Below are 17,507 nucleotides of genomic sequence, written 5' to 3' on the forward strand. Positions count from 1 at the left end.
GCAACTTGTTTAGGTAAAATTTATAAGCTCTGCATTACCTCAACGTTGGCATTTTTTGGGTCTGGGTAGTGGCCCTTACCTTTAATGCATAGCATCATACATCTCCGCAAGGAGATGTGCTTTGCATTAGGGGAAAATATTAAGGAAAGTGATCGGAGCTTACTTCACCTTTACCACGAGTTGCCTCTGACTTGAACTATGTTCAGGTGCAAACTTGACTTACTTGTCTGTTTTTTGCTTACTTGGGAAAAAGGATTAAAACCTAGCTTATAAAATCTTGGTCTCTTTAACATAGTATATACCCAAGGTAAAAAACTTTCTACATCTTACTCTTATCCTGAGATTTTTATTTAATAAGGTTCAAAGCACCTTGTGGCAACTTGTTTAGGTAAAATTTATAAGCTCTGCATTACTTCCACAGTGGCATTTTTTGGGTCTGGCTCCCACTGACGAGACCTCAATAAAGGTCGAAACCGGTCTGGGTAGTGGCCCTTGCCTTTAATGCATAGCATCATACATCTCTGCAAGCAGATGTGCTTTTCATTAGGGGGAAAATACTAAGGAAAGGGATCACAGCTTACTCCACCTCTACCACGAATTGTCTCAGACTAAACTATGTTCAGGCTCAAACTTGACTTGGGAAAAAGGATTAAAACCTAGCTTATAAAATTGCTTGGTATCTTTAACATATATCTATATCTATATATATATATAAGGAAGAAAGCTGCATGGGCCATCATTCAACAGACTAAAAGACACTTACTGATCCAAATCTTGACATCTCTTCGAAGATGAAACTATTTAATAGTGACATTATTCCATCACTCATATAATGATCAGAAACATGGAACACAACATTTCAATAAGGGACTCTCAGGATAACTCATCATCCAATAGAACATAGGATTTGTAACATTAGCAAAATGGAACATGTTAGAAATATGGAACAGAGAGAGAGAGAGAGAGATCAAGCATAAAAGATATGGTAATTGCAATATACAAAAGCAAGATGAGATGGGCAGGCCACATAGCGAGACTCAGGGAATAACAGATGGACATATGGAATACTTAATTGGCAACCAAGAATAAAGAGAAAAACCAGGAAGACAACATACAAGATGGGAAGACCCAACTGTGAAATCTATGGGTATGGCATGGAAGAGAGAGAGAGAGGCTCAAGATCAAGATCATTGGAGGCATCTTTGTGACCTGCACTCATGGAGAAATCCTGAATGAAACACAGGTCCATCAAGGTAACATCATACTTTCCTTTTTAATTCATATGTAGCAATGATGTCACCTCCTATCGCTTTCTTTCACCTCCCCCACCTCTCATTGTATTTGAGTGACCTTTGGTTTTGGTTGACCATTTTGCTTCTAACCCAGATTTCAGATCTTTATGTTAAAACTGCATTGCAGTATGCAAAACAGAGATTATATAACCATTCTTTTGTATATTGCACTTTGGTAGTTTCAGTATAAATTTATTCATCTAGTTCTTTATGATATGAGCCTAGTATTTAGTTCCCTATTTAATATACTTTTCTCATTTAAATTATTATTATTACTATTAGGAGTGCTTTGTGAATGACATAAACACCTATAAGAAGGATTTTTCAACTAAATTAATATGGATAAGTTATATGAAAATAAATATTTATTAGTATAACATTTTTGGCTATGTTTACCAGGCATCTTCATTATCAAAAATGGGACAGAATATCGTATAAAAAAATTTTTTTTAAAAATTCTTCAGCACAGCATTAATTAGGACAATTATTAATCACAATTTATAAAGCTATTGTGTAAAATTTTACTATTCTTCCTAAGGAATTGAGTATTTGGTAGAGGTAGAGTAAGAGTTAATGAATTAAGGTTTTAATAGCTCCTTTTTTTTTTTCTTTTTGTTTGAAAGGGATGCTGATGGGACTATGAAATGGATATGTTCCACAATGCCAGACTGGTTCATGATACTTATGTACATTTTATGTTCTTTTAAGAGTAGTTTTTATAAGGATAGAGTTTGTTGCCTTAGTCAATATGTTGCGACCTCAGATTGTAGGAATTAGTGAGACCTGGCTATCAGAATCAGACCTATTAACTGGTATCGAGTGTCATGGGTACAGTATTTTTAGGAAGGAAAGAGTGAATAGGAGACGAGGGGGTGTGCTGCTAATGACTTAAATCCAGTTAGAGTTGAGACCTATGAATGTAGTAATAGTACTATCAATATTTCACGTGGCAGTGAGTTTGAAACCATCTGGTGTGAGGTGGAATCTAACAAGACAAATTACACAGTGGGGTGTTGTTACAGACTTAGTGCATCGGTTGCTGGTGATGAAGAAATGCATCACCAAATAGAAAAGGTGAGCACGAACAGAGTAATCATAATGGGAGACTTTAATTATGCAAATATTGATTGGGTAGCAGTAGAATCTCATGAGAAGAATGAAAATGCATTTATGGAGCTGTTGCGGGACAACTTCCTCATGCAGCATGTGGCAGAAGGAACTCGAGGTAAAAAGAGTGCTAGATTTGATTATAGTGTCAGAGGGCATTTAAGTTAAAGACGTAACTATTCTGCCTCCAGTTGGTGACAGTGATCATACAGTACTCACTTGGGAAGTGACTAAGTTTATGAATGTTCCATTCAGAGAAGGTTACATGTTGAACTACAAAGCAGGAAATTATGACCAACTGAGGCGTATACTGCGTTCAGTGGAATGGATGGAAAGGATATCGACAGTGTATGGGAAGCATTTAAACAATATTTAAATGATGCGATATCGGAATGTGTCCCAAGAGTTCAAAGAATAAATAGAGTAGGAGTCAAATGGATGTGTAATCTTATTAAGCAAGAGATTCGTAAGAAAAGGACGATGTGGAAAGAATACAATTTGCATAAGGATGACGTCCATTATGAACGTTATAAGCAGCAGGCTAGAATAGTCACAACTGTTGTACGGAAAGCAAAGTCTGATTATTATTATTATTATTCCTGATACCTCCAAGGAGTCCGAAGGCTCATCGCGGGACGACACCTACAACTGTCTCAACCACTACACTGAACCTCTACTATGAATCATCTCCATCAATGCCATCTATCGCCCACCACCACAACTAGTATTTTTTGTCTGTAAATTGCATGTGTTCTGAAGAGCCGATTTGTCTGTAATCGGGATGAAAAACCCGAGTTTCCTGGAGAAAATACCCTCCTACCTCTGTATGAGATCAGCTAACTCACCTTCGATTGAAATCGTCCAGATAAAGATTCCTCCCGTCGCGACGAGAATCGAACTTAGGCCTATTCCAATCAAAAGGCGCAATGTACTGTCGTTCTTCCAATTGCGCTACAGAGCGCTAAGAAATTATGAAAAGAAACTGGCTCTGCGTACAAAAGACAACCCACAAGAATTCGATCGATATGCTGCAAGTAAAAGAAAGAATGAATATGAAAGAATAACTCTTCTAAATCCAGAAGGAGCGAGGGTTACTGATGCAGAAGAAGTTGTTCAGTTAATGAGTGCCCATTTCGTTAAAAGCTATCAATCTAGTGATCGCAACATTGAGCTCTCTGTTACCTCTTCACTAGATGAAGAAACGCAGGTGCATGAGGCCGAGGTATTAGAGCTGTTGCACAAACTGAATAAGAATTCAGCAATAGGGACTGATGGAATATCAGCATGTGTGCTAAAAGAATGTTCAGCTGAATTGAACATTCCTTTGACCAGGATGTTTAATATGAGTCTCAGAACAGGGAAGATTCCGCAGGAATTTAAGGAATGTATGGTAATTCCATTGCATAAGGGTGGTGCAAAGACCGATGTATCAAACTATAGACCAATTAGTATCTCAGGAGTGGTAGTGATTTTAGAAAAATTAGTTAGGGCCGGCATTCAGAAATGGGTTGACAGTGAATCTCTATTTTGCAATGAACAACATGGGTTTACTAAGGGAAGGTCATGTTTTAGCAACTTGCTCACATTCTATGACAATGTTACCATTGAACTAGACAAGGGGAATGGATACACTATGATACTTTGGATTTTGCTAAGGCTTTTGACAGAAAACAACATGACAGACTTCTGCATAAATTGGAGGAAATGGGTTTGGGTTATATAACATTAGCATGGATAAGAGGATGGCTGACTGACAGATATCAAAAAGTGGTATACGGGGGATCTGAGTCTGAAAGGTTTAAGGTAACAAGTGGTGTACCACAAGGATCTGTGCTTGGTCCACTGTTATTTAATTTGTAGATTACTGATATTGGGAAGGATTTGACAAGCGACATACAGTTATTTGCTGATGATGCAAAAATAGGCAGGGCAATCATGAATGCTGCTGATATGCAGTCCTTGCAAAATGATTTGAATAAGTTGTAATTGTGGGCATGGGAAAATGGGTGTCACTTCAATGTCAGTAAATGTAAAGTCATTCACTTCGGCATGATTACCTATCCAATGTTGTATTATATTGGTGGGATTAGGCTAGAACAAACTGATGAGGCTAGGGATCTTGGAGTGTTAATAGATAGGAAGTTGAAGTTCAGGGGCCATGTGGCAAAGATTGCAAATACAACTCAAAAGATAATTGCAATGCTCAAATGAACGTTCACATGTAAAGATAAGGATGTATTTTGCCTCTTTACAAGGCCTTGATAAGACCTCACTTGGACTATTGTGCGCGGGTCTGGTGTCCGATGTGATTCTGATATATTGGAGAGAGTACAAAGGCGAGTGTTAAAAATGATATCAGGATTGTGGAATACTGATTATAAAGACAGGTTGAGAATTTGTAGATTGCAGACACTAGCAAATAGGAGAAAGAGGGGTGATATGCTTGAAACTTATAAACTGCTGAAAGGGTCATACAAGATTTCAATTGATGGGATTTTTCAATTTATGGAGGGTAGGGAAAGGACGAGAGGGCATCCTTGGAAGCTGAGAATGAAGGGTGTAAGGGCCAGATTTTTCTCTCAGAGGGTGGTGCGTGATTGGAATGGATTACCATTGGATGTTGTGAGTGCAAGCAGTGTGAATGAATTCAAGAATAAGTATGATAGCTGGTGTGTGTAGTATGTGGCCTCCCTCGATGAGTCTCTGACTCCCTGGAGGTCTCTCTTAATAATAATAATAATAACAAACAGAGATAGATCTTGTGGATTGTCCAAAATGTGATAAGCCATAAAAGCAAAGAATTTGGTAGATGCCTGGAAAGTTTAGCGGAGAGGAGTTTTGTCTTTGGGTGAAAAAAAAAGAAAATATCAATTTTTTGCACAGGTCAAAATGCTGCATAGATGTTGAGAGGCCTGAGAATTTTAGCAGTACTTGCTGATACTCCCTACACATGTGGAATTGAAAGATGAGTAATTTCTTCTTAAGCAGAAGAAATGGGAGTATTGTAACTACTAAATGCTCTGTTGATATTTCGTTGAAACCATTTGCCTTGAATGTTGATATGGATGCCTTACTTCATCAAGAGTTATAGCATACAGGTCAACATTCAAGGCAAATGGTTTCAATGAAATATCAACAGAGCATTTACTATGCTATGATTTACCTATGATGAACTAAGGTTTTGATAGCTCCATCTTTTTTTTTTTTTGAAAGGGATGCTGATGGGACTATGAAATGGATATATCATCCTGTCAGGGCCGGTCCGAGAGTATCTGATAAATAGGCAAAGAATATTTCTTGGTGCCCCTATACATTGTCTCTATATGTATATTTTGTCATACACAAGCACACGTACACCTACACATGCGGATATTTATAAAAAATAATATCATTATGAACATTAAAAAAATTTATTAATCAAAACCAATACATTTGTATACGTATATGATTACTCCTAATATCTGTATAGCAAGAAAATTATTACACCTTAAATACAAAAATTATTAAAAAAACTATGTGTCTTCAGTACATCAGTCTGAAAAAAAAAAATGGTCAGAGTCAGTTATAAAAGGTTGTTATATATATATATATATATATATATATATAAAGTATTAAGTTGGCTTTTGGATTTTTACAGAAGTACTGTCATTCAGTAGAGTTCTTTTAATGACATAAATTTGTTATAGACAGCACAATAGTTCTTGCAAAAATAATGGAAATAATGACAGGCATAAGAGGTGCTATCCCTGTCAGTGGGGGGGGGGTCAAGCAGATATGTTACTAGACATACTTCCAGGCTGTTTGAAGAAAGATTTTTTTTTCTTTTGTTGTAATTGGACAACTGTTTTTAATTACAAATTAGATAAAAAATAAATTTCTATAGTGCATATGCTAAAATACAGCTCTGGATATTCAACTGTGATGGGTAATGTCACTATACAAGAATGCAATTAAAAGCACAACTTTTTATGATTGTATACAATAATTTCCTTACTTGTAGTTCTTGTTATTATTATTATTATTATTATTATTATTAGCAGACATCTATGAAGGAAGTCAGAAGACTCATTATGTTTGGCCCTACTCAACCAATGACATATCTGTTATATTTATCTTAAACAACACTTTCATTGTCAAAATGTCTTCATCACCATAGAAACCAAGTCTTGAAATTTCATGCTTTAGTCTAGGTATGATCTGGTCATAACCTTATGTAGTAGAGACACAGAAACTCTTATTTCTGCTTAGGTGTCTTTCTCCCTATAGTAACAAAGGGCTGCATGGTATTTACAGTCCTCGGAATGTGCCCTCTGAACTTGAGAGGGCACATTGTTCTTGCAATGTACTCCCTCCCCCCTTGCTTCCAAGATCTCACATTCTACCTATTCACTGAAGTACAACTGTACCAATTAGCAACATCAAATCTTCTTAACTCTCCAACTTTGAAGAAACATTGGCAAACAATTGAATGTTTTCCCCCCACTTTAGTCTACGTACAAGATAATTAAAAATAAGTTGAATAGTAGCAATCTAAAAAGAGAACCCCTCCCCATAGCTTGCCAAGACAAGCCTTATTGGCTGAGTAGATACCATACCTACCAGTGGTCGTGTGCCCATTTTGGTTGGGTGTGCTTGCATGCGGCTTATGCAACCAGTTCTGCAAAATTCAGTTTGACTGTGTGATTGCATTTTTATTGATACGAAAGTTTTAAGAGTACATAGCACAGTGCTCATCTTAATTGGTCCAATGCAATAACTTTGAATACTTTCATTTATCATTTAATAAAATTTTAAATATGGAACGCATAAATGTCAAATGAACAATAGCTATGCTTCACACACAGACACACTGTTTATGTGGGAAGCACAAAGGGCTTACGCTTTGTGGTGAGGTTAGATTATCATTGGCAAATACTGGAGTGAGACATGGATAATTTGAATTTTGATATGATTTTTAAATACAGCAATATAATATGCACAGAAATCGAAAAAAGTAATTACTTTGGAAATTATTTTCTTTCCGGATTGAACCAAAGAAAGGCTGAAATACACAAGTTCCAACCTCCCTGGACTATATTCATACAATCTGCTAAATCTCTAGCAGAAAATAGGGTGTTGTGTCGTACATCCTGGCTTTGAATCAGCCAGGATGTATTCTTATTGGAGCGTTATTTTTTATTTAAATTATCCGTTTTTTTTTTTTTATTAATTGTTGGTTGATTACTGATCCAAATATAGAGAAATTTATATTATCCTGTGCCACCCTGTATTCAGATTAGTCCATATAATATAGTGGAATCAATCATCAACTAACTTTTGCAATCTCACTTTTCTACAGGCTGAGGTTAATATTATCATTTAAGGCTTCTGCAAGGTCCGAAAAACTTTATGAGCGGTGCAATGAAAGAGAATCAGGCAAACACCAAATTGGAATCAACAAAGTAAAACATTTAATGCAGGGTTACATAACATGTACATTAAGTATAACTTTGAAAACAAGATGCAAATCAACTTAGTTCAAATACTCATAACAAACATAAAGCATTAGACATCAGACATCCAGCTGTCAATTTTACATTCTTCTGGATAATTAAAAATGGTTCACACAGTTTAATGTTACAGAATCTTACAGTAAATATTCTTAATGTAGAATTCTTTGATTCTCTCTTAGTCAACAAACACTTAATTCAATTATGAGGCAGTTATCACTTCAAGGGAGAAACACTTTAAAACTCCATACTTCGACTAATTTTAGTAGAACAGCACAGTTAATGTTAAGATATATCGGGCAGAGCTAACTCTTATTTCTTCATGCTGAAATATAAAAAAATGGACTGCTCTTACCGGGTTGCATCCTTTGCACATTGGATTCACTATAGGCACACGTAAAACTGAAGTTAACTATCACTTTGAAGTAACACTATTCAAAAGGAATCTTCACTGTATAACTGAAATATTAAACATAGAGCTTTACAAGTCTTGATGCACTCATTTCAGGTAATCTACTTATCCCTTATTTTCTTCTACACATTAATTTCAGCTTTGCACTATTCTTCCTCAAAACAATTGGAATTCGACGTAATTTTAGAATTCTGTAGAAATATTCCTAATTGCCTATTAATTTCCCGGTCCTTTCTTAATTTATTTATGGCATTTCCAAATTCCCTTTACTGCCACCTGTTACTTCACTCTGTGCTGTCCTGAATGCTTCTCCCCTGTTTACTTTCGTTTTCCAATAAAATACCTTCATTCTTCCTGCCAAAATACGGTTCTAGCCAGTTCAGCTCATATCAACTCCTTCTCCCTTCGAATACCATAGCTCACACTCCACGCACGCACTATCTAAAATTAACTCCGTTTCCTTTACAACAGCCAGTCAAATTCAATCAGAAGAATTACATAAAATTACTTTCTCTTTTAGTAATGTTAAATAAAATATATCATAGTTCACATAGAGTACATTAAACTTACATATATATAATTTCTTACAATATTATTATAGGAATATTTTAAATAAAATGAATGACATTTTTATACAGAGTCCTTTTTATAACTATTACAGTACTTAAGATTATATTATTAAATAATAATAAACAAAATTCAAGGCAATTATATGAATAACACACTATAAGCAAGGGGCATTCAGTCAATCATCAGTACTGTTTTACATTGTAAATATGTGCAAAAATGTATAAGTTAATTATAGAAAATTACTTGTCTATATCGGTGTCCTAAACACATCAGTTCACACTTCATGCATGCAAAACAGATCCAACTTAGAAAACAAAAACAGCAACTCATATCAAATGACAATGTTCAGTTGAATTGGTTGATACAATACCAATCACAGCCACCTATTTTTGGGTGCTAATGTCTTAGCACACACCCTGCCCTGCCTTCTGGATGGTTTAAAATCACTGGAACACTAAGAATTTGACCCACTGTGCCATCTGTATCTGTTCAAAGGTGTTTGTATTTGTGACTGCACACCTGGGCCATTAATGCAAATGTGATGCTATGTTTATGTGTCAAAAAATGTCCTCTTTGTGAAACATTAGTATATTGTGTTTAATTTTAGAAATTATGCGAAACCAGGAAACAATTAGGAGAATCTTTAACAGGAATAAATGTAAAAATATAATATCGGTGATATTGCTGTTCCGTGGGTGTGCACGCCACACCTAGCACATCATGAATATATATATACCCCCGATATCTACTCTAAAAAACAGAACTTGGGCATGTAGGTTTAGGAATGTACTTAGGTGGTAGGTGATGAATTTTATTGAAAAATAGACAGTTCAGATGCTGATTAAATACTCAGATGTGAACTTTGCATCTCAATATTAAAGTTCAAACTAACATTGGAAAAGTCTCAAACTTAATTATTCTGATGTTTGCCATTTGCTGTTTATTTGCCTAATGCTTCATCTCAAACAAAATGTTTAAAAAATATAGTCAGTGTTAATTTTCCATGAAGTTTTATTGTTCATCTTGTATAGCATAAAACCAGATTTATTAGCTTACTTAAAACTTAATTAGAATTTGAAATATTGTTAAGAGGTCTAAAAAAATATTTTTTTATATACCAGGATGATTCTAATTCAAATTCACAAGGAGACAGTAAACGAGAGGAGCTACAAGATAGGAGTTCTGAGTTTGGGCATAGTGGTGATGAGCCGGTAACTAAAAAACCACGATTGTTAAAAGATAACACAATGCTTGACACAGCCAAGGTATCTCTTTTTGAAGACATAATCTTATAATATTAAATCAAGATATAATAAAAATATATTGCATACTGTTATAATATAATTTTGTTATGTTTATGTCTGTTTTGTTATTTTTTTATTATTCAAAAATTAAAGTGGATTTCTGATTATGGGGATTATTTAATATAGCACATAAAAATGAGCTATTGCTTATTACTCAGTATTAAACAGATTATTTTTATCTTTAGTACATAAATTGTATAACTGAAGTGATTAAGAAGTGTGATAGATGGGAGTTTAACTAAATCGCACTTACTAGGTGTGAAATTTAAGGATGTAAGTGAGAGTATTAGTGCGCAAAAACAGAGGGTGAAAGAATTAATAGTTGTGGTGGGTACAAATGAATTGAAAGGAGATAAATTTTTTATGAGAGAGGACTTGAAAGTATTGTTAAAGGTAGCGAAAGAAAAGAGTGACACAGTTAGGATGGTGAGTTTGTTGCCACAGTACGACAGAGAGGAGTTCAGAAGGAGGGCCATAATCGCAAATGACTTTATGTGCAGGTTATGCAGACAGTGTGGTGTGGAATGAGTTTGATGGGCGAAAGGATTTATACAAGATGGATGGCTCAAATTTGAATGGATTTGGTGTGCGGAGACCGGAAAAAAGTGTTGCTGAATGAAGTGAAAATGGATGTGTAGAACCAGGGAAACTAGAACTACCAGGGGGGGGGGGGTGGATATGCGGACATCAGTGAGACAGTTGAGTGTAAGAATGTATATAATGTACCCGAGCCAGTACTAAGGACAAGTAATCGGAATGGGATAGTTATAATAACGCATCAAGATAGGGGTGGGACAAAGGGACCTCTGCATTTCATGTATACTAATGCCAGGAGTATTAGGAACAAGAAGGAAGAATTTTTGGCCTTGGTTGGCTCTTCCTGGCCACAGGTTATTGGCATTAGTGAAACATGGCTGATGGAAGATGATATAGTTAGTGGGATAGAATGTGTAGGTTATAGTGTGTTTAGGAGGGACAGAGAGAATAAAATGGGGGGAGGAGTGTTATTGATGATAGCTGATGAACTGCAGTCAAGGAGAATTGAAGTTGTATTGCAGGATAGTGAAAAGAGCTCATTTGAGGCTATTTGGTATGAGATTGAGACTGGCAGAACAAAATATACAGTTGGGTGCTGCTATAGACCAGGTGATGGAATAGATGGTGGAGATAGTATGCATAAACAAATTGATGAAATGAGTGGAAGGAAGGTAATTATTATGGGGGATTTCAACTATGGTAACATTGATTGGAAGGAGGAAAGGACACATCGGAGGAAGGAAATGGATTGACAGCATGTAATTGAAAATACTAGGGGTTTGAGAGTGCTTGACCTGGTAATAACATCTGAGAATTTGACTGTAATGAATATGACCATGTTGCCACCTATTGGTGAGAGTGATCATAAGGTCTTGACCTGGGAGGTGGCTAAAGGTGTGGAATTTTTGATTAAGACATGGTATATGTGGAATTACCATGCTGGCAAGTATGACAAGCTTGGTTCAGTGCCATGGCATGAAAAACTGCAAGAGCTGGATGTCGATAGAGCATGGGAAGTGGTCAAGGAGCATTTACAGGAGGTTATGGCTGATTGTATACCTAGGGTCCGAATAGTAAAACAAGTAGGGGTTAAATGTATGAATAACACCATTAATCTTGAGCTGCAAAAAAAGAAACACCTGTGGAGAGAATTTAAAGAGAAAGGTGACCTGAATGCACACAAACGGTATAAAGCGCATGCCAGATGGGTAACGAGTGTGGTAAAAAAAAAAGCAAAAGCGGATTATGAAAGGAAACTAGCTATGCAAGCTAAAGAGAATCCCAAACAGTTCTTTCAATATGCTGCAAGCAAAAAAAAAACTGTACACGGCAGAATGATTTTAAGGAATGCCAATGGTAAGGAGGTCACTGAATCAGTCGATATAGTGGAATTATTGAGCGAGCACTTTGCAAGAGTATATCATCCAGGTGGTGACATTGAAAGAATGAAGGAACTATTAGTTTATATGGGAATTGTGATGAATGAAGTGGAGGTGACGGTTCTGTAATAGTCTATTACAGAACCTTAATGTGAATACATCTGTGGGATTGGATGGTATACCAGCACGGGTCTTATGTGAAGTGGCTAAAGAATTATCAGTGCCCTTGACCATGTTGTTTAATCTGAGTCTCGGGTCTGGTTTAGTCCCGAAGGTGTGAATAGAGGGGGAAATAGTTCCACTGCATAAAGGAGGATCCAAGACTACTGTTGCAAATTGCCAAACAATCAGCATATCAGGAATCGTTGTCATAATCAAGGGAAAAATACAGGAATGGATTGATGAAAATTAGATACTGTACGGGGGACAGCATGGCTTTGTGAAGGGTAGATCATGTCTCAGTAACTTGCTCAAGTTTTATAACACAGTGACGGCTGAACTGGATAAGGGTAATGGGTTTACAGATACTGCTGGACCTGGCTAAGGCATTTGACAGGATACCACATGGAATTCTAATCTGTAAACTGCAACATATGGGAATGGATATAGGGTTGGTGAGATGGATAGGTGGGTGGTTGATGAAAAGATATCAGAGAGTAGTTTATTCAGTAGTAGAGTCCAAAAGACGGCCTGTGACTAGTGGTGTGCCACAGGGTTCTGTTCTTGGACCACTGCTGTTTAATTTGTTCATTAACAATATAGGGAAGGATCTAAGAGGAACAGTTCATTTGTTCGCTATTGATGCAAAGTTGGGTAGGGCAATAGTGAATGCAGAAGATGTCAAAACTTGCAGAATGATTTGGATAGATTGGAGTTCTGGGCTAAGGAGAATGGATGTCAATTTAATGTGACAAAATGTAAGGTTATGCATTTTGGGGTGAAAAGATTAGCAGCAGTATACCACATGGGTGGAGCTGTACTCCAGGAGATTGATGAGGCCAGGGACTTGGGAGTGTTGGTGGATAGGGAGATGAAGTTTAGGGGGGGCATTGCAAAAGTGGCTAAATCAGCTCATCAACTCACTTGGTTGTTGAAAAATACTTTGACGAGCAGAGACAAGCAAGTGATTGTTCCTCTGTACCGAGCCTTGATAAGACCTCATCTCGACTACTGTGCCTAGATTTGGTCACCTAGGTTTCTTCTTGATGAGGAGGAGGTGGAGAGGATCCAGAGGTGAGTGACCAAGATGATAGCAGGTCTATGAAATGAACCTTATTAGAACAGGTTGAAGATCTGTGGGCTGCAGAAATTGGTTGATAGGCAGAAAAGGGGAGATATGATTGAGACATTCAAATTGCTAAAAGGTTTCTATAGGATTAATTCAGAGGATATTTTTGAGATCAGGACTGGTGGTGGGAGAACTAGGGGACATCTATGGAAGCTGGGAAAGAGTGTGGTTAGTAAGGGTGTTAGAGCTGGGTTCTTTACTTTTGAGTGGTAAATGAGTGGAATAAGCTGCCAGAGTCTGTTGTAAGTGCTATGACAATGAGTGAGTTCAAGTCAAGGTATGATAAATACTGTGAAAATGTCGAATAGTTGTGTAGACATGATGTTTAGGGCCTTCCCCAATGAGTCTAACGACTCCCTGGAGTCGCCCATAATAATAATATGGTTATTATTTAAATAATAATAACTATAGTTGTGTATTAATTTTAAAAATCCTGTTCATGTAATTGTAAAATTAATCTGCAAATACAAGTTGGATTTCTTATTATTATGGGGATTATGTAATATAACACGTAATGGTATATTGTTTCTTTCTCATTATTAAACAAATTATTTTTAGCAGATAAATTATATATCCTTCCTCCTTTCATCTACCCCTTAGGGCAGGTTGAATGTCCCCCCCCCCTACCCCAAATGAGGAGGCACTTTGAAATTTTCTAAAAAAATTTCAAATCCTATCAGATTCTGTGTGAATATAATATAACATAGTTTGGACAGACAGGCTGTTCTGTGGGAAAAAAATTATTATTGAGCGTCAATACTACATTCAGTACTTTAAATCTCAAATCTGTCTCGCACAACATGGTATTTTTCACTGTTCACCCTAGTTCCTAGACAAAAAACAATAGTTGTCTTGTTATATTTATATTTGTTTCTGGTTTAAACCAATACAGAATAGAATTTGCTCAACTAACTTCCAGATTGTCAGCCTATCCTCATATGTTCATTATCAGTGGATACCTGTTAAAATGACATACCATGTTAAACTGACATTATACATTAGGTCAGAAGCCCTGTTTGGTAGTTTCCTCCCAATTATCTGACTTTAATGCTTTAGCAACTTGAAAAAATAACTCATCATCATCATCAAATTCCTGACATGTACCCTCAAGGGATGTACAGGATATGATGGTACTACATGAAAAATTTACATCATTACTAACTTCCTATATACAATTTTCCTCCAAATCAGTCTGTTACTTGTCAAGACTCCAACATTATCAGATCTTATATTTCTATCTTCTAAGGCACTTTTTACCATATCAATACATCTACATCTTGGTCTTCCACTGGATCTTTTTCCTGCCAACCTTGCAAAGAACACTTGTTTTGCTAATCTTTCCTCTTCTTTCCTAATATCCTCATTTTTAATATAATATTGCCATTGATGCCATCTGTTCATGCCTCTAATCTTTCTCAGGACTCTCATATCTGCAGTCTCTAGTCTTTGGTCAAGTGTTTTACTTCTAGCCCAGCTCTCAGATCCATAAGTTAAAATTGGCTTGAACAATGTCTTGTATATAGCTAATTTATTGTATTGACTAATTTCTCTCCTATTCCATATAAATTTATTCACTTGACTTCCTACCATACCAGCTTTGTTGATTCTGTTGTCTATTTCCATATTTAATTTACCATCTTCACTAAAAATCGTGCCTAAGTAGCTGAAATGTTTTGCTTGTTCTATAGGTTCTCCATTCACAATGCAGATGATATTTTCAGTGCTTCTGCCTATTTTCATTGTCTTTGTCTTGTTATTGCTGACCTCCATACCATATCTATTATAACAGTTATTCAATTTAGTCAGGGAATTTTACAGACTTGTAGCAGATTTATTTAGAAGTATAACATCATCCGCATAAAGCAAAGCGCTGACATTAACACATTAACATCTCCAGTTTTGATATCAGGTTTAATATCACTTTCCTTCATAATGTGATCGATATAGATAATGAATAACAGAGGGGATAATGTACATCCTTGTCTCACATCAGATTTAACATTAAACCATCTTCCTTTACTTCCTTCAATTCTAACTGCTGACTTACAACTGAAATAAAGGCTAAGTATTGCTTGATATAATGTCCCACTGATACTATCCAACTAGCATTTTGAATAGCTTCTCTCTTGGCACCTTGTCATATGCCTTTTCCAGATCTACAAAACTCAAATACAGATCTTTATTATATCCCCATGATTTCTCAACTATTTGTTGTAAAGTGAAAATCTGATCCTGACAGCCTCTATTTGGCCGGAATCTAGCTTGTTCTTCACCAAGCTTTTCTTCCACAATACTTTTCAACCGCTTCTCAAGTATACCTGCATAAATCTTATCAGGAACACTCAGTAGAGAAATACCTCTGTAATTCTCACATTCAGTTTTATTTCCCTTTATTATGGGTACTATGAGAGCTCTACTCCAATCATCCAGAATTTATCCCTCTCTCTGCACTGCATAGTTCAGCCTTCTGAACTATGCAGTGCAGAAGCATTTCTGGTTGAATATCATCTACACCAGCTGCCTTTCCACATTTCAAGCTTTTGATGGCTTTTTCTACTTCAATTATGGATATGTATTCCTGATTGCATGCCTGGTCATTTGTTTTTTTACCACTGTGCTGTCACTGTCAAGGATATCTTTTACTCCAGTTTTTCATGTCACCTTTATCATCTCTAATTCCTTTTATAGCACTCTTTCCTCCATTTCTGAGCTTCTTCAACAACTTCTTGAATATCTTACCACCTTCTTGATATTTATTTTCTATGTTCTTACCAAAGTCTTCCAATGACTTATGTTTAGCTAATTTTACATAGTGTTTAGCTTTCTTACATTTGTCTCTGCATTTTCTAATATACAATGATGGTACAACATGAACAAAAAAAAATAACTTTCCACTGAAATTCTCTTTAATTTGCATACAAAAAAGTTTTTCTAGGAATTTTAATTTTCCTTACTAAAGTACATGCACCTCCATGGAGTCCTAAGACTAATCATGGGAGATCCAGATTATCAGTACATTATCTATTGCACCTCTCCTTGAAACCATTAACAGACAAAGCATTCACAGCTGACTCAGCCAACACATTCTATTCAGTAACCACACTCTTACCCAACTTCCACAGTTGTGGAGGTTGGGTAAGAGTGTGGCGAATGACCTCTTTTTCTATCCCCTCTAGCCAAGTGCTGAAACATTTCCCCTTCATCAGTCTTATAAAATCCTTTAAGTAACTTAAATTAGCAAAACAAATGTTCTCTGCCAGGTTGGCAGGAAAACGACCCAGAGGAAGACCAAGATATAGGTGGATTGATACAGTACAAAGTACCTTAGACGATAGAAATCCAAGGTTGGAGTCTTGACAAGTAACAGACTGATTTCGAGGAAAATTGTAGAAAGGAAATTAGTAATGATGTAAATTTTTCATGTAGTACTATCACATCCTGTACACCCCTTGAGGGTACATGTCAGGAATTTGATGATGATGATGATGGAGTAACTTAAATGTTTCTATCATATCCTCCCTCCCTCTTTTTGCCTATCAACCAACTTTTGTAATCCACAACCCACAATTCCTGGCTTCAGTTTCATGGAGTACAGTTCCTTCAATGTGGTACACAGCTTGTAATCTTTGTATCCTAAAATGCATAACTTGACACTTTTCAACATTAAATTCACATCCATTATGTTTTGCCTATACTGTCAGCCTATTTAAATCATCCTGCAAGCTCTCTACATCACATTGATTAAAATAACCCTACCCTTCTTTGCATAATCATTTTGAAGCACACATTCCTCTGTTGTTTGGAAGAAATAAACATTTTCTTTGCAATTTCCATAATTTGTATTAAAAAAAAAAGTAGAAAAATTTATTTTCCAGTAACTATAAGTGGAAATTATGAAAATACCTCTTGATGAAAGTACTTCTTTGTTTTTTATTAATCATGATAAAGCTCATGTTTCCCTGATGTTGGAACAAATAAAAGTTTCCACTGAAATTTTGCATATTTTTTTATGCATAGAAAAAAATTATAAACAAAAAAATATATAAAGAAAACTGTTTATATTTTTCTAGCCTAAAAATTTTGAGATAAGAAAACATTCAGGCTTGGTGTGACAGAGAGTGTAAAGGAA

General features: G+C 36.0%; 1 protein-coding gene across 1 annotated transcript in view; it reads left to right on the forward strand.

The window, feature by feature from the left end:
* LOC150109391 (uncharacterized) overlaps positions 1–17,507 on the forward strand; it is a 186,399-nt gene that overhangs the window by 118,632 nt on the left and 50,260 nt on the right. Inside the window, exon 2 of the mRNA XM_090407836.1 lies at positions 9,992–10,135. Within this exon, the coding sequence (XP_090263962.1) occupies positions 9,992–10,135 (144 nt within the window). The remainder of the gene's footprint in view (positions 1–9,991; positions 10,136–17,507) is intronic.

The sequence above is a fragment of the Typopeltis vanoorti genome, chromosome 2 (assembly GCF_054136105.1).
Source record: "Typopeltis vanoorti isolate ZY-2024b chromosome 2, IOZ_Tvanoo_1.0, whole genome shotgun sequence".
In the NCBI taxonomy this organism is placed as follows: domain Eukaryota; kingdom Metazoa; phylum Arthropoda; class Arachnida; order Uropygi; family Thelyphonidae; genus Typopeltis; species Typopeltis vanoorti.